Source organism: Saccopteryx leptura, chromosome 2, assembly GCF_036850995.1.
Source record: "Saccopteryx leptura isolate mSacLep1 chromosome 2, mSacLep1_pri_phased_curated, whole genome shotgun sequence".
In the NCBI taxonomy this organism is placed as follows: Eukaryota; Metazoa; Chordata; class Mammalia; order Chiroptera; family Emballonuridae; genus Saccopteryx; species Saccopteryx leptura.
Genome location: NC_089504.1, coordinates 336,017,788 through 336,039,481, shown reverse-complemented (window position 1 = coordinate 336,039,481; position 21,694 = coordinate 336,017,788). Strand labels below are relative to the sequence as shown.

At 48.9% G+C, this 21,694-nt stretch overlaps 2 protein-coding genes across 2 annotated transcripts; both read right to left on the bottom strand.

The window, feature by feature from the left end:
• Window positions 1-53: 53 nt before the first annotated feature.
• Window positions 54-15,782, bottom strand: PIGS (phosphatidylinositol glycan anchor biosynthesis class S). Its single transcript, XM_066363700.1, has 12 exons — window positions 15,724-15,782; window positions 15,308-15,447; window positions 15,111-15,222; window positions 10,576-10,665; window positions 10,210-10,301; window positions 7,213-7,420; window positions 6,242-6,384; window positions 5,426-5,540; window positions 3,785-3,930; window positions 2,432-2,532; window positions 1,460-1,670; window positions 54-1,121 (listed from the first exon to the last, which is right to left on the bottom strand). The coding sequence occupies exons 1-12, from the start codon at window positions 15,755-15,757 to the stop codon at window positions 846-848; spliced, it is 1,668 nt and encodes a 555-aa protein (XP_066219797.1). The 5' UTR covers window positions 15,758-15,782; the 3' UTR covers window positions 54-845.
• Window positions 15,783-17,461: 1,679 nt separating this feature from the next.
• Window positions 17,462-19,778, bottom strand: ALDOC (aldolase, fructose-bisphosphate C). The gene is made up of 8 exons (XM_066363699.1): window positions 19,663-19,778; window positions 19,369-19,580; window positions 19,204-19,258; window positions 18,949-19,109; window positions 18,758-18,841; window positions 18,405-18,579; window positions 18,081-18,280; window positions 17,462-17,957 (listed from the first exon to the last, which is right to left on the bottom strand). The coding sequence occupies exons 1-8, from the start codon at window positions 19,772-19,774 to the stop codon at window positions 17,862-17,864; spliced, it is 1,095 nt and encodes a 364-aa protein (XP_066219796.1). The 5' UTR covers window positions 19,775-19,778; the 3' UTR covers window positions 17,462-17,861.
• Window positions 19,779-21,694: the final 1,916 nt, after the last annotated feature.

The following is a 21,694-nucleotide window of genomic DNA, read 5'->3' as shown; positions in this document are numbered from 1 at the left end:
TAGGAAACCATTACTTACACGTGAATGAAGAAAAGCTATGCTCATACTTCATATCATTCCAATTCATATTCAATGTTTATAGAGAGCCAGACACTTTTAAATGCTTATCACATTAAATCCTAACAACCACCTTGTAAGGAAGGTATCATTAGTGCTATTTAAAAAGTGAAAAACTGGGGCTCAGAGAGATTAAGTAGCTTATTCAGAGCTCCCCAGATGGTAAGTGCAGAAGCAAGGGTTTGAACTCAGGCACGTTTGGTCCCAAGTCCAGAACTTTCTCCACTGCACCACCACTTGCCTCTATGAAAGGCTGAGGGAACCTCTGCCACACACACAGCAACAGACTGTGCCCAACAAGTGCAGCTAGCCAGGAGGGAGGGCAGTTAAGGGAGAAGGCCCCAGAAGTGACTTGTGCCTGGCCCCTTCCGTGAGAGCAGTGCTGGGGCTCTCCCTGAGGAGTCAAGAGAAGTGTGGAGTGGAAGGGGCTAGAAAACAACCCAGGGCTTTCCTTCAATGTTCCCTCTCGATGCAAAGGACTGTGAGGAACGGGGCAGAAGCAAAGCTGCCCCTGACCCAGAGGAATAGGAAACGGCCTTCAAGTTTAAGCCAGAGAAGGAAACCCAGATGATGCCTCTTTCGAGGATGGGTTGTGGGAGACCTGAGCCAGAGAAAGGAGAAGAGGAGGAAAGATAAACCCATCTTGGAGTGTTACACTTTGGTTGCTGGAGAGGCAACCAACGAAACTGGAGACAAGCATTCGTGGCCTGCCCCATTTATGTGCCTCTCAATCTAACACCTCCCACCCCAACCAGAAAGGAAGGCTTCCGATTGAGATGCTGCCCTGCTCAGTCTGTCTTCTCAGGCTTTTTCCAGGACTTGCGGGTCTCCAGGAAGATCTTGACCAGAGACATGAGGATGGGCACAGCCATAGGCAAGAAGAGTGGGATGTAGATGGCAAACTTCTGGTCATCAGGGAAGTAGAGGAGGTGGAGAAGCGAGGGATCAAAAAAGGCGCGCTCTGAGGATGTCACAGCTTCCTGGCTGGCAACGAAGGCAGAGGCCAGGTGCCCAGAGGCCAACTCCTCCGCCGCCTTCTGGACTGCAGCTACAGCACTGTATACCTAGGGCGGCGGCAGGGGATTACCATTAGTCCTAGGCACTGATGAAGTGGGGGAGGGGCGAACTTCACTGTGTTTTCTGTCTACCACACATGCCAGATACATGAAGGCTAGTATAAAAGGGCTCTGGTGTATTTTCGTAGTGCCTGCTTAAAATCTCACATTCCCCCCAATCTGGACTCCTGCTGGGGGCTGGCACTGCCCCCTAGAGGAAGCCTGGGGCATTCAAGGCTGGCATACCCACACATATCCTGGACCTCAACTGGCTCTCGTTTCACCACACCCTGGCCCTCAATGGCCATTCCAATCCTGCTCACAGAATCCTTTCCCTGCCCCCTTACCTCAGATGCCACATCATCCTTAATGACAATGTTGCTGATCTTGCCCAGAAGCTGAGCCAAGGAAGTGAGAGTGGTGGTAGCTGTGGCCAGATTCTCCACTGACCGAGCCCAGAGCAGGCGGTCTAGCTCCCAAGTCATTAGTCCTTCACTCTTAGGCCCTGAAAACAGGCATTTTGGAGGCACCTGGGGCTGAGCAATCCCAAAGAGCAACCTGTAGGAACAGCAAAGAAGGGCAAAGAGGCTAAAACCAGAAGGAGAGAAGATTGCTAAAATTACTAGAATAAGTAGGATTTTCGATCTTATCCAGACCCACAAGGGTTGCAGGGAAGTGCCTCAGGTTCTTGGCAGGTGAGTGGCAACACTAAGCAATCCAGTGCCCCAAGCCCTGCTTTAATCACTGTGTTAGCTTTTACCTGTTTCTATATTGGATTTCCAAGATCCTATTTAACAGAAGATCCATGGCTAAAATATTTTTCCTAACACCAACTTAGTTTAATCCTCACCCTGTCCACTCCCTCTATGGAAAAATGTGGCCACTGAGCCTCAGTCAGGGATGATCTGGGATGACCTCTGACAAGATGTGTGTGCTGTGCCTCTCCAATCCTGCACCCAAGGCAGACACTGCTAATCAATCAGAATCCTCTTTCCTGATGAGTCCGACCAAGAATCCACAACATAGGGCATCAAGCAGCCATTATCAATAGATCAGTTAGCACAAGAATTAACAGCTAATTAAGCAGACCTAATCATACCCCATGCACTTGACATTCATGAGCCTATTTTTCTTAAAAGTTCTTGTCAGCAACTAGTTCATCTTAAAAGAATGATGAATGATCCTTGGAAAACTTTCCTGGTTTCCTAGGGCTCTGAGCACAGTCAAGGTATCGCTGCCAGGGGAGATTTTATTCGAGCCAGCCCAGGAGACTTCAGAGTCAGGGGCCATGACCCCAAGTGGACCGCCTAGGACCTCACCGCAACTGAGCCAGGAACACCTCCATCACTCGCACCATGTCTACCTCAACTCGCACCGGCAGCTCTGAGGCATTGTAGGCTTTGGGGTCCACGTTGTATACCTGCAAGGGGAAATGAGGCTGCTTCAACATCGTGCCAGGACCATATACAGCTGTGCCCTAGACACTCTGGAGGCCATGAGAGAAAAGGAAGACGTATTCTGTGCTCTTCAGATATTACACACCTGAAAGCATAGCTAATGTTGTTTTGAATACTATTAGAAGCTTTCCATTAATCATCTACATTACCCCCTTCAAAAGCCCTGTAGCCTAACCAGGTGATGGCGCAGTAAATAGAGCATCATCCTGGGACTGTGAGGACCCAGGTTCAAAACCCCAAGGTCGCTGGCTTGAATGCAGGCCTACCAGCTTGAGTGCAGGGTCACCAGCTTGAGTATCAAATCATTGACATGATTCCATGGTTGCTGGCTTGAAGCCCAAGGTCTCTGGCATGGGATCATCGGGTCAGCTGGAGCCCCTCAGTCAAGGCACATATGAGAAGCAATCAATGAACAACTAAAGTGCTGCAACTGTGAGTTATGCTTCTCATCTCTCTCCCATCCCATCTTTCTGTCCCTGTCAATCTGTCTGTCTCTCTTGCTTAAAAAAAATTAAAAAGTCCTGTGAAAGAGATATTTTTTATTCCATTTTAGAGTTCCTACTCTTAAGAAACTCCCAGGCTCTGAGACAAAGTTCCCAACTTAGCAAGACTTCATCAAATATGTCCAAGATCTAAGGTGTACACAGAAGAGTCCTTATTAAGTGTAGACTGCTACATGCAAAAGGGTCATATTATAAAAAATACTGAGAAGCCTGGCCAGGCGGTGGCATAGTAGATAGAGTGTCGGACTGGGACACTAAGGACCCAGGTTCAAAACCCCAAGGTCGCTGGCTTGAGTGCGGGTTCACCAGCTTGAGCACAGGGTCACTGGCTTGAGCGTGGGATCATAGACATGATCCCCTGGTCGCTAGCTTGAGCCCAAAGGTTGCTGGCTTGAGCCCAGGGTCACAGGTTTGAGCAAAGCATGATGTTGATGATTCTCATCTCTCTCTTCCTATCTGTCTATAACTATCTGACTCTCTGTGTCTCTGTCAAAAAAAAAAAATTAGCAAAAAATAAATACTGACAAAATAAGAAAGCAGTGAGGCAGGCAGAGGAGGGGCACGAGCTCACAGCACCCTCACCTTCCTGGTGCCCACCCTCACACAGGGCGGGCCATGGAGGACACCAGAGGGATAACAGAAGAACAGTCTCAAGGAGTATCTAACTGTCCCTGAAGCTTGGGTTCCGGGGTCTGCATAGTGTGACCATTACCATAATGCCGCCCCAGCGGGGACTGTGGAAGGCGTTGGTGGCCACCGGAGCTCCATCCTTGTCCTGAATGTACAGGGGGGAGTGGGCAAGCTCAGGTACATAGAGTAGGAAGTTGAGCACAGGATAAAGGGAGGCAGCACTGGATCCTGAGGTACAAAGAGAAGGAAAGTCAGAATATCAAAACATGTTAGATCTAGATCTTAGTTCTAGGTCAGCCTCTAACTTGCTGGTCACTCACTCTGGGCCTCATTTTTCCCAACGGATAATCAATAGAATATCCTCCAGTCCTGGGTTTCTGTGGCAAAGAACCTCAGAACATTTTCCTAAGATGTACCACTTACATGAAGTGCAGTTCTTACGCTCAAATGCCCCTGGAATCTCCCCTCCTCCAACAGGCTTCCCTTAACTGCCTATGTCAGCTCTCGTGGCTACCCATTTTACATTGCATCCATATTACTATAACTCATTTTATGCACAAGTATCATCGTTATCAATCATGTCGGTTCCCTGCTTAGCCATTGAGGTTAAAGTTCAAACTCCTCAATGTGCTCCTTTATGATGATGCCTGCCTGCCTTGCCAACATCATCTTGGTCACCCTCTCGCAATTCAGCCACTTAAACTCTGAGCTTCCTGAAGGTCTATGTGCTCCCAGTCTTCTACATCTAAGCTCATAGTTCGCTTGCCTGAAATGCCCTATCTCTTTACTCAGCACTACCATTAAGCAGTCCCTCAGACTCTGTCTGCTGAATGAAAACAGAAGAAGGAATTTGCCAAGGCTTCCCGTTCTGCCCCTCTCATACACCTTGGTCCACCCCGGCTTAGCCCTGCTGTCTTAAATTCCACAACTAGTGATATGCTCATTTTGGTTTGCCTATATAGCAGTTCTTGGTCACACCTCCTTTCCCTAAGTACCACCCTAAAAATGAAAAAACTGAAATCCTAGCTTCAAGGTTCTTCATTTTGCCTTCATGTACTTTTGCTGTTATCTTTCCTACATGTGTGACCTTATCTTTCCTGGATGGTTTACAGGGAGGGAGACATAGCCTATCTACTCATTTATAAAAAGTGCTGGGAGGCTGACCAGGCGGTGGTGCAGTGGATAGAGCATCAGACTGGGACGGAGAGGACCCAGGTTTGAAACCCTAAGGTTGCTGGCTTGAGCGTGGGCTCATCAGCTTGAGCGTGGGGTCACTGACTTGAGTGTGGGATCAGACATGACCCCATGGTCGCTGGCTTGAGGCCAGAGGTCACTGGCTTAAAGCCCAAAGTCGCTGGCTTGAGCAAGGAGTCACTGGCTCGGAAGGGGCCCCCCAGTCAAGGCACATATGAGAAAGCAATCAATGAACAACTAAGGAGCCACAACGAAGAATTGATGCTTCTCATCTCTGCCTTCCTGTCTGTCCCTCTCTCTGTCACCAAAAAAAAAAAAGTGCTGGAAAAATGTTTAATAAATGCTTTTGGATATGATGGTGTGGAGATGAAGATGTCACAGAATATCATGAAAAAGGAGTTTAAGTGCCCAACACTTCTTCAATGCCCTCAGACCAACCCAACCTGGAAATCATCACTATATATAACCTGCCTCCACCCCAGGCTAAACCTTTTGGGTCCTTCCCTGACCCTCAACCTCAGGAGCTCACCTAGGCGGGACTCCACTGGATTGATGACATGGGGGAGGCTGTGTGCAGCCAAGTAGTAGCTGGATGAAGCTGGGTCAAAGCGGGGGTTTACCCCCAACACTGCATAGTACAGGATCTAGAGAGCAAAGACAGAGGAGCATTATTTTGCTTACTGATGTATATTTCACTTTGTCCCAAAAAAAGACTTAAGGTGCCTTAAAAAGATACAATTATGACAGGATGAAATATCAGAGACAAAATCAGGGCCGAGAGAAAATAGGTGGAAAAAAGTAACAAAGCCAAGGGTCAAGTTGAAACACTAAATATGTTCTTTGAAAACCACATATTTTACCAGGCTTTCTCAAAGTCTAAACAAAGAATAGCAGAATTTAATATCTACAAGATTAAATCAAGTCAGTTATTTAGAAGTAATTACTCCTACTACCAAGATCTGATAAAAATTTCTCCCACATTTTCCTTCAAAAGACATTGTATGATACAGAAAGCTACATTCTCCATATTTTAATTATTACTATATTAACTTATTTCAGGAAGCTTTTTGTTGTTTAAATAAATTCCTTAAGGACTGCACAACTGGTGAATACAGTTTTGGAAGGAGCCATAAGGAACTTAGCTTTTTAACAAGCACTGACAAAACTTGAGCTGAACACAAAGAGGGAAAGAAGACACCAGAACCATATATATAGAGAGAGGAAATTCTTAGCAAATCAGCAAACCCCAAGGGCTAGAAGAACAGACTCTACTTGTAAACACTATATATGGATGGACTTTGAAAAGGATGGTGCAGCCAGAAAAAGGACTTGCACCAAGTCTCACCTGAGAGTCCACTGAGAAGTTGCCAGCAACACTGAGGGCATTCAGAAAGGGCTGCACATAGTGCCGGACAGCTCCCTCAATGTCCCAGTGGACATCATGGGACTTGGGGTCTGGGTTGAGTAAACTGAAGGTGATCTCATAGCCTGTGGAAACAGGAGTCAGGGAATCCAGAGGTTTCCATGGATGGGGCTGATTGCCATCATGGAGCCAATGGGAGGATAAAACTGGGTTGAGGAACACTGAGCACTTTAAGAAAAAGTTGAGCCTGACCAGGCAGTGGTGCAGTGGATAGAGCATTGGACTGGGACGCAGAGGACCCAGGTTTGAAACCCCAAGGTCGCCAGCTTGAGCCCAAGATCGCTGGCTTAAGCAAGGAGTCCCTTGTTCTGCTGTAGCCCCCAGGTCAAGGCACATACAAAAAAGCAATCATTGAACAACAAAGGTGCTGCAACAAAGAATTGATGCTTCTCATCTCTCTCCCTTCCTGCTGTCTGTCCCTTTTTCTCTCTCTCTGTCTCTGTCAAAGAAAAAAGAAAAAGTTGAGCCCTGGCCGTTTTGCTCAGTGGATAGAGCATTGACCTGGCATATGGACGTTCCCTGTTTGATTCCCAGTCAGGGCACACAAGAGAAGTGACCATTTGCTTCTTTCCTCCTCCCTCTCCCCCTTCTCTCCCTCTTCCCGTCCTGCAGCCAGTGGCTCAACTGTTTTGAGGTCAGCAGGGTGCTGAGGATAGCCAGGTGCTGAGGATAGCTCGTTGGTCCCAGCGTTAGCCTCAGGCACTAAAGATAGCTTGGTTGATTCAAGTATCTGGGAGTCTGTCTCACTATCTCCCCTCCTCTCACTTAAAAAAAAATGTTGAAACCACAGAAGAGAGAAGTAAAGAGTTTACATGCAGATTCCCTTTCCATCTCAATGCCTCCATATAATTCATTTCCCTCTCCCTTCCCATAGCAAAGCCTGGTCATCCTACCCAAGCTGGACTTGAGGGGCCGCCTCTTATCAGAGCTCCACTTGTCCTCTGGTAGGTGGTCAGCCAGGGCCGCAGCAAGCACATCTTCAGTCAAAGACATGGCCTGGGCTACCTGGATTATGTGGCGGCCAATGATGTTGAAAGCCTCACGGTGTATTATTCCCCTCACAACCGCTGTCCTCTTAGGCCCAATGTAGCTCATCATGTCCTAATGAGAGGCAAGCAAGAAACAGAATGCCCATGGCTCAGGAAAGAAAGCAGAAGAGCACTCTGGCTCCTGTTTCTAAGAATCTGGCCACTGACCAATAGGCATGCATCTCTCTTTAGATTCATAGTGAACTATTATCTCAGCATTTCTGAACTATAGGTGAGTGTTTTCATTCAGTTCAGGTCCTTTCTCCTTCCCAATAAACACAGTTACAGGAAATATCTAAATCATCACAGGCTGGAAACTAAGAGATGACACACGCTGAACAAAAAAAGCAGAATAGGCCCTGGCTAGTCGGTTCAGGGGCGGAGCATCGGCATGGCGTATGGATGTCCTGGATTCGACTCCTGGTCAGGGCACACAGAAGCAACATTCTGCTTCTCCCCCTTCTCTCTCTCTCACTCACTCTCTCTTTCCCTTCCACAGCCATGGCTCGATTGGTTCAAGTGAATCAACCCCGGGTGCTGAGGAAACCTCTGCCTGAGGCGCTAAAAATAGCTCAGTTACAAACACGAGCTATTATAACAGATGGGCAGAGCATCAACCCCAGACAGGGGTTGTAGGGTGGACCCCAGCCAGGGTGCATGCAGGAGTCTGTCTCACTATCTCCCCTCCTGTCACGAGGAGGAGGAGAAAGGGGAGGGGAGGAGGGGGAGGGGGAGGAGGAGGAGAAGGAGGAGGAGGAGGAGGAGAAGGAGGAGGAGGAGGAGGAGGAGAAGGAGGAGGGAAGCAGAATAAACAAACAACAGGACAGCCTGACCTGTGGTGGCACAGTGGATAGAGCGTCAGACTGGCATGCAGAGGACCCAGGTTCGAAACCCCGAGGTCACCAGCTTGAGCGCAAGCTCATCTGTTTTTTGTTTGGGTTTTTTTTTTTTGTATTTTTCTGAAGTTGGAAACGGGGAGGCAGTCAGACAGACTCCCGCATGCACCTGACCGGGATCCACCCAGCATACCCACCAGGGGGCGATGCTCTGCCCATCTGGGGCGTTGCTCTGTTGCGACCAGAGCCATTCTAGCGCCTGAGGCAGAGGCCATGGAGCCATCCTCAGCACCCGGGCCAACCTTGCCCCAATGGAGCCTCGGCTGCGGGAGGGGAAGAGAGAGACAGAGAGGAAGGAGAGGGGGAGGGGTGGAGAAGCAGATGGGTGCTTCTCCTGTGTGCCCTGGCCGGGAATTGAACCTGGGACTCCTGCACGCCAGGCCGACACTCTACCACTGAGCCAACCGGCCAGGGCCTCATCTGGTTTGAGCAAGGCTCACCAGTTTGAGCCCAAGGTTGCTGGCTTGAGCAAGGAGTCACTCGGTCTGCTGTAGCCCCACGGTCAAGGCACATATGAGAAAGCAATCAATGAACAACTGAGGTGCTGCAATGAAGAATTGATGCTTCTTGGCCCTGGCCGATTGGCTCAGTGGTAGATCGTCGGCCTGGCGTGCGGGAGTCCCGGGTTCGATTCCCGGCCAGGGCACACAGGAGAAGCGCCCATCTGCTTCTCCACCCCTCCCCCTCTCCTTCCTCTCTCTCTCTCTCTTCCCCTCCCGCAGCCGAGGCTCCATTGGAGCAAAGATGGCCCGGGCGCTGAGGATGGCTCTATGGCCTCTGCCTCAGGCGCTAGAATGGCTCTGGTTGCAGCAGAGCAACGCCCGGATGGGCAGAGCATTGCCCCCTGGTGGGCATGCCAGGAGGATCCCGGTCAAGCGCATGCGGGAGTGTCTGACTGCCTCCCCATTTCCAGCTTCAGAAAAATACAAAAAAGGAAAAAAACAAACAAAAAACAAAAACAACAAAAAAAGAATTGATGCTTCTCATCTCTCTCCCTTCCTGTCTGTCTGTCCCTATCTGTCCCTTTCTCTGTCTCTCTCAGCCTCTTTCACAAAAAACAAACAAACAAAAACCCCAACAATAACGGGACAGACTAAGTAAATAGCACATGACAAAGAGGGAAGTACAAGAATTTTCACAGCAGCATTATTCATAATAAAAAACTGGACACAATCCAAATGCCCATCAGCAACAGACTAGATAAACTGCGATATGTTTATACAATGAAACATCAGACAGAATAAAAAATGAAGGCATTACATTCAGCTACACATATTATATGGATGAATCTCTCAAACATAAATGTTGAGCAAACTAAAAGGTACAGATCATTTATATAAAGTTCAAAAATTTATATAAAGTTCAAAAATTTACATAAAGCTCAAAAATATGTACAATTAAGTATATTGTTTATAGAGATACAACATATATGACAAAACTTGAAAGAAAATTATACTAAAAATATGGTCACCTCGGGCTGAAAGGAGTGGGATATAACCATGGAGACACATGAGCTCCAAATATAATGTATTGCTATATAAGCTGGGGCTGGATACACAGATGTTTATTAAATTTTTCTTTCCTCTTTTTATAAGAATTAAATATTTCACTATAAATTCATAAAGAAAATGGTACATGGTATAACTTCCACTAAGCGTTTTTCTCATGAAAAGATCAATATATTGCCCATGTTACCAACACAACCCACTGAAACCAGTTTCTTTTATTCCTACTGATTTTTTTTTTCCACTTTAAATGGTTGTTGGAACTTTAACCAAATAGGAGTCTTGGATTTAGAAAACCAGTCAATGAAAAAATTCCTATTTGCAGTCATTAAAAATCATTTGGAAAGTTTTCCACAACAAATGGAAGAAATGGGCAGCAATACCACAAGAAGGAGGTAACCAGAGAAAGAAAGATCTGAGAGGTTAGGCAAGGCCACACACAGCCTCTCTGCTCACCCTACCTGGGGGAGAAGTGAGGAGTGTTCAGAGATCACGTACACAGTCAGGGAGCCCTCTGCTTGCTCCTGTGGCTCAGCTAACATGGTTTCTGCCTCTGGGGACAAGAGCAGGTGGTGCAGCAGGAGGAAAAACACCATTCCCTCTCCCTCTGGCCCCCACAGAGCGCCTAAGTCACCCCTCCACCTCCCACTGATATCCAGCTGACACTGTGGGCAGGCTTGGCCCTCAGTGGCCAAAGCTGAAACATCTCATTCACAGCTTTCCCAAAGAGATTTTGGAGTTAAGACAAGGTATGAAAACTACACCTTTAGAGATCAGAAGGGGAAACAGGGTTACATGTTAAATGATGTGATCTCCCCTACCAGTACCTTCTATACTGCCCAGTGACAAGGCCTCTTCTTCATGGCCCAAAGCCCTCCGATAGGCCTTCTGGAATCGGCATTTGATTTTCATTTTGTCTAAGAAGAAAAGGAAGAAGCATGACTGGAAGATCAAGTGCCAGACCTCTGCCCACCTTCCTAGCCCTAATACCGTCTAATGTCTAAGGACAGCAAAATGATTGTTTGCAGAGAAAGACCAAGACGCTATAGCCAATTCTAACAATTTCTGCATGGGTGATATCAAACACACAACACTCCAGCTCTTCCACCTGCCCAGCTCTTGCCTCGCCTATGTACACACTACCTTCAACCTGGAGTACTCTCCCACAGGGAAATCTATTACAATATTCATTACATGAAGAGGTAAAAGGATAAAAACTATATGACCATTTTAAATAGGTGCCCCAAATAATTAAATTCGATGAACTTTTTTTTTTTTAAGTGAGAGAGACAGAGAAAGAAAGACAGACAGACAGGAAGGGAAAGAAAGGAGAAGTATCAACCCGTAATTGCAGTACTTTAGTTGCTCATTGATTGCTTTCTCATATGCGCCTTGACCAGAGGGCTCCAGCCGACCCAATGACCCCTTGCTCAAGCCAGCGACCTTGGGCTACAAGCCAGCAACCTTTGAGCTCAAGCCAGCAACCATGGGGTCATCTCTATGATCCCACACTCAAGCCAGAGATCCCATGCTCAAGCTGTTAAGCCCACACTCAAGCCAGATGAGCCCATGCTCAAGCTGGTGACCTCAGGTTTTGAATCTGGGTCCTCAGTGCAGTGTTGCAGGTCAAAACTCCATCCACTGTGCCACCACCACCTGGTCAGGCTCAATAAACATTTTTTTTTTACAGAGACAGAGTCAGAAAAAGGGATAGACAGACAGGAACGGAGAGAGATGAGAAGCATCAATCATCAGTTTTTCGTTGCAACACCTTAGTTGTTCATTGATTGCTTTTTCATATGTGCCTTGACCGTGGGCCTTCAGCAGACCAAGTAACCCCTTCTTGAGCCAGCGACCTTGGGTCTAAGCTGGTGAGCTTTGCTCAAACCAGATGAGCCTGCGCTCAAGCTGGCGACCTTAGGGTCTTGAACCTGGGTCCTCCGCATCCCAGTCCAATGCTCTATCCACTGCGCCACCGCCTGGTCAGGCTATGAACATTCTTGATTAAAAACAAAATATAGTGTGTCCGTAAAGTCATGGTGCACTTTTGACCAGTCACTGGAAAGCAACAATAGACGATAGAAATGTGAAATCTACACCAAATAAAAGGAAAACCCTCCCAGTTTCAATAGGATGGTGTGGCAGCATGTGCGCATGCGCATATGATGACGTAACACCATGTATACAGCGGAGCACCCACGGCCATGCCAGTCGAGATGTGGACGGTACAGAGGAAAGTTCAGTGTGTTCTGTGGCTCGCTAAATTCCAATCTGTGACCAAAGTGCAACGTGAATATCGGCGCGTTTATAATGAAGCGCCACCACATAGGAATAACATGACTCGGTGGGATAAGCAGTTGAAGGAAACCGGCAGTTTGGTGGAGAAACTCCGTTCTGGTAGGCCATCAGTCAGTGACGAGTCTGTAGGGGCTATACGGGATAGCTACCTAAGGAACCCTAAAAAATCTGTGCGTGAGCCCACATCGAACTGCACTGAATACGTATGAAACTGGGAGAGTTTTCCTTTCATTTGGTGCAGATTTCACATTTCTGTTGTCTTTTGTTGCTTTCCTGTGACCGGTCAAAAGTGCACCATGACTTTACGGACACACTGTATACGCTTAATGAAAAACACTAAATAAAATTACATTAAAATTAGTAATAAAATAAGGAGTCTAGCTAGTTCCTCTATTATTTAGCACTGTTCTTTCTGAAGTTCCTGACCAATGTAATAAGAGAAATAAAACATGAATATTTGAAAGAAAGAGACAAAATGGCCACTTTTTGAAGCAGTATAATTGTCTCCCAAGAAAATCAAAGAATTGAAAAACTATTAGAACAAGTAACAGTTCAGTGAGAAAACTAGATACAAGAATACATGAGAGGCCCTGGCCGGTTGGTTCAGCAGTAGAGCGTCGGCCTGGCGTGCGAGGGACCCGGGTTCGATTCCCGGCCAGGGCACATAGGAGAAGCGCCCATTTGCTTCTCCACCCCCCCATCCTTCCTCTCTGTCTCTCTCTTCCCCTCCCGCAGCCAAGGCTCCATTGGAGCAAAGATGGCCCGGGCGCTGGGGATGGCTCCTTGGCCTCTGCCCCAGGCGCTAGAGTGGCTCTGGTCGCGGCAGAGCAACGCCCCAGAGGGGCAGAGCATCGCCCCCTGGTGGGCAGAGCATAGCCCCTGGTGGGCGTGCCGGGTGGATCCTGGTCCGGCGCATGCGGGAGTCTGTCTGACTGTCTCTCCCCGTTTCCAGCTTCAGAAAAATATAAATAAATAAATAAATAAATAAATAAATAAATAAATAGAATACACAAGAATCAATAACTTTCTGAAAAATACCAGTAATATCAAATTATAAAAACAAGTATTTTTTTTTCCCCAGGGACAGAGATTGAGAGTCAGAGAGAGGGATAGATAGGGACAGACAGACAGGAACAGAGAGAGATGAGAAGCATCAATCATTAGTTTTTTGTTGCGACACCTTAGTTCAGGGGTCTCAAACTCAACTCAGCATGTGGGCCGCAGAGCAAGATCACAGCCGTTCGGCGGGCCGCACTAGGTCTACAAAAGGCAACTGTTATGCAACACTTTTCTCACTGCAGTTGAAAACAAAAAAAAATCAGTACAACAAGCACAATCGTACATGCAGTTTACTCAGTGTCACAAAACGACCAGAAACTGTAGTTCGCATCACAACTGCTGTTAACTAAGCTAATATCTAGCTAGGATGCTAGAGAAATGAAAAATACAAGTAGGCCCCTAGGCTTACTTAATTTTATCCAAAATATTTTGAACTTCGTGGATTAGTCTGCGGGCCGCACAAAATTGTTCGGCGGGCCGCATGCAGCCCGCGGGCCGCGAGTTTGAGACCCCTGCCTTAGTTGTTCATTGATTGCTTTCTCATATGTGCCTTGACCACGGGCCTTCAGCAGACCGAGTAACCCCTTGCTCAAGCCAGCGACCTTGGGTCCAAGCTGGTGAGCTTTTTGCTCAAGTCAGTAGAGCCTGTGCTCAAGCTGGCAACCTCGGGGTCTCGAACCTGGGTCCTCAGCATCCCAATCCAATGCTCTATCCACTGCGCCACCACCTGGTCAGGCTAAAGACAAGTATTTTTAAAAATCCCAATCATGCCTGACCAGGTGGTGGCGCAGTGGATAGAGCATCGGACGGGGATGTGGAGGACCCAGGCTGGAGACCCTGAGGTCATTAGCTTGAGCACGGGCTCATCTGGTTTGAGCAAGGCTCACCAGTTTGAGCCCAAGGTTGCTGGCTTGAGCAAGGGGTCACTCAGTCTCTTGTAGCCCGCAGGTCAAGGCACATATGAAAAAGCAATCAATGAACAACTAAGGTGCTGCAACGAAGAATTGATGCTTCTCATCTCTCTCCCTTCCTGTCTGTCTGTCCCTATCTGTCCTTCTCTCTCTCTCTCTGTCTCTGTTACAAAAAAATAAAATTTAAAAAAAAATCCGAATTATGATAACAACACAAAACATAAAGATACCCATGAAGGAATGTACTAAACTATAAGAAAAAACCCCCAAGATTTTACTGAAGGACATAAAAGACCTGATAAAATGTAAAACACATACAAGGCTCATAGAAAGGTTAAATACTCTAAGTATGTCCATTCTCCCCAAGTTAATCTATATATGTAAGGCAATCCCAAAGCGATTTTTTTTTCACCTGAAAGTTGACAAATTGAACCTAAAATTTATTGGGAAAGTTCTTTATAGAACTTTCATATATGCAAAAGAATTAAAGAATTTAAAAAGCACCACTTAGGCCTAAATCTCAGCCCTATCAAGTCAGCGACCTTGGGCTCAGGCCGGGCGATCATAGGGTTTCGAACTATGGTACTCTAGGTCCCAGTCTAACGCTCTATCCACTGCGCCACCTCCTGGTCAGGCTGGGATTTCTCTATCCAAGTATCTTTCTCCTCTACCTGACTGAATTTTTTGAAACCATTATAAATTTCTTCATCTCCAAATTCCTGGTACCTAAGAAAAATGCCTCACACTCACTGAAGTGTTTAATGTAAAAATGAATAAGGTCTGTATACATGTCCAACTTGATTCCAAATCCTGTATTCTGTCTACTACATCCCACTTCCTCCCCTATCCTCTAAAGAGCATCAGCTAATTCTGACCAGGTTGTATCACTACTTTATGAATAAAACTGCCGCTTTAAAGCTGAACACTGAATTTAAAGTTGATTTTTCTCTAACCAAATACACTGCTCATTCACAGAGGCCTTTTCATGAGTGTTTAACTACCTTTATGGGAGACCCACACTCCTCACTCCTACCCAACGCATATCTGAGCTCAGCTCAGATCGGAATGCCAACCCTGACCCCTCAGGAGCTCACATTTCAGAGGGATCTCTCTTTCATGCACAACGGTGAAGGGTAGCTTCTCCTGATCATCCAACGGCACTGACTCTTGGGTGAACACGACAGTGACGGGCACCATGAGTCGGAGCTGCGAGAAGGAGTATCAGGGCCATCAGCTGAGTCTGTACCTTGCGGAAGGTCTGTCCCCTAGCCTTCCTCAATCGATGTCTCACCTGCAGGGCATTCAACTCACTGATCTGAGAGTAAGGCAATTGGGCCCGGTAGGTCTCCGTGGTCTTCCACCAGAGCGGCAGCCCCAGGACGATGACCACCGCAGCGAAGAAGAGGGCGGCGCGCTTGCCGCGGATCACCTCTGCAGGGACGCGAATACCAACTGAGACGCCGGAAGTGGGCGCAGATGCCGGACCCACCTCCGACGCGGAAGAGCCCCGCAACCCGCACGCAGGGCTCTCGGCCCGCGTTTGTAAAGGTCCCCGTGCGACCGGCCCGGGCCCAAGTCTGAAGAAATCTCGTCTGAAACGACCCCCGACCCCCAGTCCGCGGGACCTCCGGCACACCACAATCCCCACCCCCTCACTCCTCCCTGGCAAACCGCGAAACGCATGCACCTGCCCCGATGCCACCGCACCTAGCTCAGTTGCAGCGGCCCCGGGCGCCGCCATGCTTGATTACGACTGCTCCAGCCATGGGCGGAGCAGTGCAAGCTTCCCCCAATCGGAAACCCGCGAGGGGGCAGGACCACGGCAGCTATTCCGGCCCAAACGTAAGTGACAGCCACAAAAGCGAGAAAAGCCACCAGCGGTGGGCGGGATCCACAACGGGTTAAGAGCGCGAACTTTCTAGTCGTTAAATGCTAATCTGGGTGACCAGAGACAGCTTTAAATCTCAGTTTTTCATGTGGAAGGTGGAGATATTTACTAAAATGAGGTCACTCATGCAAAGAACCGAACACACAGAAAGCACTCAAATGTCACCTATAACGACCGTTGTTTATCATCCCTATCAATAGAGCTCCTCTTCCAGACACCCTCCCCTCAAGCCTCAAACCTGAAGATGGCGAGCTTAGCAGTATCTTTTTAGCTGTTTGGTTCATGCGGTGTTTTTTTATTTTTTATTTATTTATTTTTATTTTTTAGTGAGAGGACGGGAGGCAGAGAAGCTCCCGCATGCGCCGCGACAGGGATCCGCCCCAGCAAGCCTACTAGTGGGCGATCCCCTGCCCAGCTTAGGTCCGTTGCTTTATTGCCCAGCAACGGAGCCATTTTTTAGCGCCTGAGGCAGAGGCCACGGAGCCATCCTCAGCTCTGGAGGCCAACTCCTGGAACCAATCGAGCCGTGGCTGCGGGAGAGGAAAAGGTGGGGCAAGCATGGAGAGGCAGATGGTAGCTTCTCCTGTGTGCCCTGACCGGGAATCAAACCTGGGACATCCACACACCTGGCCAATGCTCTATCACTGAGCCAACCAACCAGGGCCTATTTTTATTTTTTATTTATTGATTTTTTCAGAGAGAGGGAGAGGGAAACATCGATTTGTTGCTCCATTCGTTTATGCATTCATTGACTGACTCTTGTATGTGCCCTGAGCCAGAATCAAACCACAACTTTGCCATATCTGTACAATGCTCTGAGTTACTTGGTCAAAACTGTTTTCTCATATTAAAATAGGAATAGTAATCATATCTGCTTTATATAGAGTTATGTGTTGTAGTAAATAAGTTAATATATGGTCAGGTCACACTGGGCCTACATTTTCATATTGCTGTAATTAGCTGGATGTCACATTGGTTGTGCACTGCCCTTGCCCAGACCCTCAAATTGGCATCCTCTGTGCCCCTATTTGCCCCAGATGGGAGAAGACAATATCCCTTGGCAACCTTCTAGATACCATGGTTGGCAACCTTCTAGATACCATGGTTGGCCTGGCAGTTTCAAGCCTTGGAGTTTTCCCGTTGGACAAGAGCCCAGGTGCTCTTCTGGCAGTGCCCCCCCCCCCGGCAGAATGTGCCAAGCCCTGGCAGGGTTCAACACAGCTGAGAAATGAGAAACTTTCATCCCCTCCTATCCCAGTTTTGGGCCTTGCACAAAAACTGCCTTCAGGAATTGCTCAGGTCTTACACCACTCATCCTACTAAAGCTGCAGCCTAGAGCCTCTGATGTGGCAGTTCCTGAAAGATTTGCAGCCCTCCATATGCTCCAGCCTTGAACAGCAACAGAAAAGAGCCTGAGATGGGAATGGTGACTGGGTGTGCCTCTTCCCCATAAACTTAAAACTCATTGAAACTCAAAACCCACCCTTTCCACCTACACAGTCAACAGAGATCAGAAACTGGGAGGTAGGTATTTGATATGTAAGACAGACAAAGTAGCATGTTTTACTATCATTTATTTGCTATGTGGTATGTACCCAAGGCATAAGTCAGGTCTGTGTCCTACCCTCTGATTCCAGGAGAAAGGGCAGGCAAGGAGAGCCTGAGAGGAAGCTACCCATCATGGGGAAACTGTAGGGTTGGCAAAGGCAGGGGTACACCCAGGCATCCTGCTCTGACTTCTAGGCAAGTTCTCCTTCCCTCAGCCATGAGGGGGCTCCCTATCCTCCCATCCAGTGGTCCCAGGTGCAGCAATGGGAGAGGGGAGGGGTGGAGAAGAATGATGACTTAGTGCTCGATGGAGGCATCTTTGCTCTGCAAGGCTATTTGGCCCTGACCATAACTACAGGAAAAATTGGGTGCGGGTGTCTGGGCCAAGAGCTGTGGAAAGGAGTGATACTCAATAGGCATGGTTGGCAATGTAGAGGGACTGTGCTGCTGCTCCACCATCTTCTCCACTGCCTTCATACTTGCCCCGGGCTGCAAGCCCATTCACCTGCAAAAGTAAGGGGATAGGAGATGTAACTAGGCTGAGCCAGCCCCCAGGTGCTCAAGGCTGGAGTCTCTGGGTGCTGCCCCCTGCCTGCCTCGCTACACAGCACCACCTCTAGCTCCCAACCTCAGCCCGCTTGATGAACTCCTCAGTGGCAGCCTCAGCATTGTCCCGTTGCCCTCGCCAGGCATTGAGTGCAGAAGCCTGCAGGGCACGCCCATAGGAGAAGGTGAGGGCCCAGGGCCGCGGAAGTGGGCAGCGGTTGATAGCATTGAGGTTGAGTGATGCCTCTTCTTCACTCTGACCCCCAGATAGGAAGGTCACTCCTAGGAAGGAAAAGACAAACTGATTAGTCATTCTGTCTTTCCAGGCTAAGGGACCCCAGAAGGCCACAGAAGAACGTGAGAATGGGTCTTAAGGACAGGAGCAGGTTAGGAAGGAGGGTAGTACCTGGCACAGCTGGGGGCACAGTGCGACGCAGGGCAGTGACAGTTGCCATGGCAACCTCCTCTGGGCTATACTTGATGGGACAAGCATGGCCAGGGGTCACCATGTTGGGTTTCAGTAGGGTCCCTTCTAGGTACACATGATGGTCACTCAGAGCCTTGTACACAGCAGCCAGGACCTGAGGATCAGAGGAGGTTTACTAAGATCTGGATCCCTGCCACTTACTGCTCTATGCTCCCTGTCTAGGGCTGGGTGGGCATGACAGTGAGGGTCAGTAGAGGCTCAGAATCACAGGTCTGTTCTGGGATCAAGTGAAAGAGTGCTTAGAAAAAGTGCCTGCCCAGGTGTGGACTCACCTTCTCTGTAACATACTGGCAACGTTTGAGGTCATGGTCTCCATCAGGCAGGATTTCAGGTTCCACAATAGGAACAATGCCATTCTGCAGGTAAGAGAAGAGTAGCTTGGCAGGGACGGCAGGTAGGATGGGAGAAAGTTCTCTCTCCACTAGGCACAGGGCATCCATCTGAACTCCGCACATACACACACCTGCTGGCAGATGCTGGCATAGCGCGCCAGCACATTGGCATTCTCCAGAATGGCAAGTGCTGAGGGCGTGCGCTCGCTGATTTTCAGCACACAGCGCCACTTGGCGAAGTCGGCACCATCCTTCTTGTACTGGGCACAGCGTTCTGAAAGACCATCCAGCCCTGCAGGCATAGATGCAGTCTCATCACTCTGCCCCTCTTTGCCAGCATCAACCACCCACCAACCCTGTGGTCCTGAAGCCTGCCCATCCTGTACCTTGAGTGGTAGTTTCTCCATCAGTCCCAGCTAGAGGCACTACACCCTTGTCAACCTGAAAGGAAACAGGCAGAGGACTGAACCCAGGCAGGATTCCCCTTGCCACCCCTCACATACACACACCTATTTCCATGCTCAGCCCCCATCCAGGACCAGTAGCTGCACCTTGATGCCAACGACAATGCCCTTATCCTGGATGATACGGACAAAGGGGACACCATTATCATCTTTCTGGTAAAGTGTCTCATGAAAGAAGATGACGCCTCCAATGCACTTCTTCACACGGTCATCAGCGCTGAACAGAACTTGGCGGTACAAACGGCGGTTCTCTTCTGTGTTCTCTACCCCGATCTGACTCAGCCGCTTGGCCATGCTACCTATGGACAAAGAGGGGTGATAAAGTCATCCCCAGGGCTTCCTGGCCACCTCTACCCTACCTAACCATAGGCCCCCACCTACCTACAGACTCATCTGCAGCCAGAATGCCTTTGCCTGGGGCCACAATCCGGAGGGCAATGTCAGACAACTCCTTTTTCTTCTCAGCAGAAAGGGCTGGGTACGAATGGGACATGGTGACAGCTCTGTGGAATGGAGACAAGATATAAAAGCTGGACACCGCCCACTGCTTCCTCTGCTTCCCCTCCTGGCCATATGGGCCAAATGGCCCTTCCCTCTACCCCTCAACAAACATGGGGTTGGGAACAGGGCAGCAGTCCTTGGCGTGGATCCTGGGCATCAAAGTGGCACCAATTTTTCTGACAGCTAGCAGGCTTAGGGCCCCAGTTCCCACATCTCCTTTTGTCCCTGATGGCACCCTTCCCAGCCCTGGAAAGAGATGCAGGGTGGGTGTGGGGAGGTAAGCAGCCCTGAAGCTACAGGTCTTCTCATGAAACTACTGCCCAAATGAAGGTGCCAATCCATCTTTCGTCGAGTTTGGCCCCTTCTTCAGGTAGGCATAAGCCCTGACCTTTCCAACTTTCCTTTTCTCATCCTCAGCAGGGCCCCTCAGGAAAGTGCACTTACTTCCAAGACTTCACAGTGAGGCAAAAGGACCCATCACTCTTCTTCCCTTGGCTTGTGAAGAAGGTTGTGAGGAAGGGGGCCAGTAGGGAATAGGAATAGCAGGTTTCTATAACCTGTTTTCCAAACCCCAAACCTGACTGCCTCTGCAGTCAGGAGATGGGAGCAGAGGGTCAAGACTGAAAGGATGAGTCGAGAAGCTGAGAAAAGCAGAGAGAGATGCAGGAGGAAAAGGCAGATTTGTCAGGAGGTGACAGTGAGACGGGGAAGGACCTAGAACAGGGGACAGAGAAAGCAAAAGAACTGTAGAGGGAACCTAGCTGAGGCGAGGGAGCAGAAGAGATTAACATGGTCTTGATGGAAGAGGCTGACCCCAAGAAAAAACCCAGTAGGCAGAGGACGATTTGGAATTGGAAAGGCTGAGGTCTCAGCATGAGAACCGAGAGGAAAGGGTGTTGTGGAAGGTCTGAACCATGGGAGATTGAGTGGACAGAAAGGAGAAAGGATGTAAGGAGAGAGCTGAGATGGAACATCCAAGGGAACAGGGCCAGGATGGGGGGGGAGAGTCGGGAAGAGGAATCAGAGATGCTTAGCAGCTCCCATCTCGTTCCAGCCTCACCTGTGCACAGCGAGTTAGAAGCAGCAGCAGCAGCAGCAGCAGCAGCAGCAGCACAGGTACAACCTGGATTCAGGTCTGCAACGACTGTGGATTCAGCCCTGGCTCCAGTAAATGAAGCTGAGGACGCTGCAGAGGTACGTGACTTCCCGGGAGGTGGGGCCATCGCCTCCCTGCCTAGGCCACGCCCCTCCCTAGGACTGGTGTCCTGGCAAGGCCACGCCCACAGAGCGGGCCAATGAGGTGGAGTGATTGCCCTGCAAGAAGCTCGGAGGCTGTTGTGGACTGTCCCCCTCCCACCTAATGGAGCCCTGCCACCAGGGCCCCAGAGGCAGGAAATGGCCTTGCCCTCATTACTGCCACAATTGCCTTTACCATGTGCTGGATGTTGGGAATTACACCTGGTCTAGTGAAGGAGAGTCACCTAAACAATTACAACAGGTGGGGTAGGCCAGACAAAGGCACCGACGAAATGTGGGAAGCGGGGCAGGGAGTGGGAAACTGAGTTTCTCTGTCCTCACCCCCTTATTGACCAGGGCCTATTCTGGAGGGGGATAAAGAAAGAAAGTGAATGAAGCCTTGTCTCTCCCTCACCCTACCCCCCAGGCTGTGAGCCAGGGAACAAGAAGTCCAGTGCCCAGCATATTAGGGGAAGCAAGAGGGGGAGGAGGGGCACCCAACTTTAGCCCAGGATGCAGTGGGAGGGGTGAGTGCAGGGTGCCCAGACAGAAGGGCACCCAGACAGGGGGCCAAGTTGCTTCTCCCCTGACCTTATCCACCCCTTCTAATTCAAGAAACAAGATTCAGTGAGCTTGAAGAAATACATTAAATATACTTTATTTAAATAGCATTAAA

Coding starts and splice junctions, on each gene's coding strand:
- PIGS (XM_066363700.1), bottom strand. CDS start 15,757: ATGGCGGCGCCCGGGGCCGCTGCAACTGAGCTAG. Junction 6,385..7,212: donor GCCCCTCAAGTCCAGCTTGG/GTAGGATGACCA, acceptor CTGTTTCCACAG/GCTATGAGATCACCTTCAGT. Junction 2,533..3,784: donor CCCGCTGGGGCGGCATTATG/GTAATGGTCACA, acceptor TTCCCCTTGCAG/GTATACAACGTGGACCCCAA.
- ALDOC (XM_066363699.1), bottom strand. CDS start 19,774: ATGTCCCATTCGTACCCAGCCCTTTCTGCTGAGAAGAAAAAGGAGTTG. Junction 19,259..19,368: donor GCATTGTCGTTGGCATCAAG/GTGCAGCTACTG, acceptor GTTTCCTTTCAG/GTTGACAAGGGTGTAGTGCC. Junction 17,958..18,080: donor AGTTCATCAAGCGGGCTGAG/GTTGGGAGCTAG, acceptor TTACTTTTGCAG/GTGAATGGGCTTGCAGCCCG.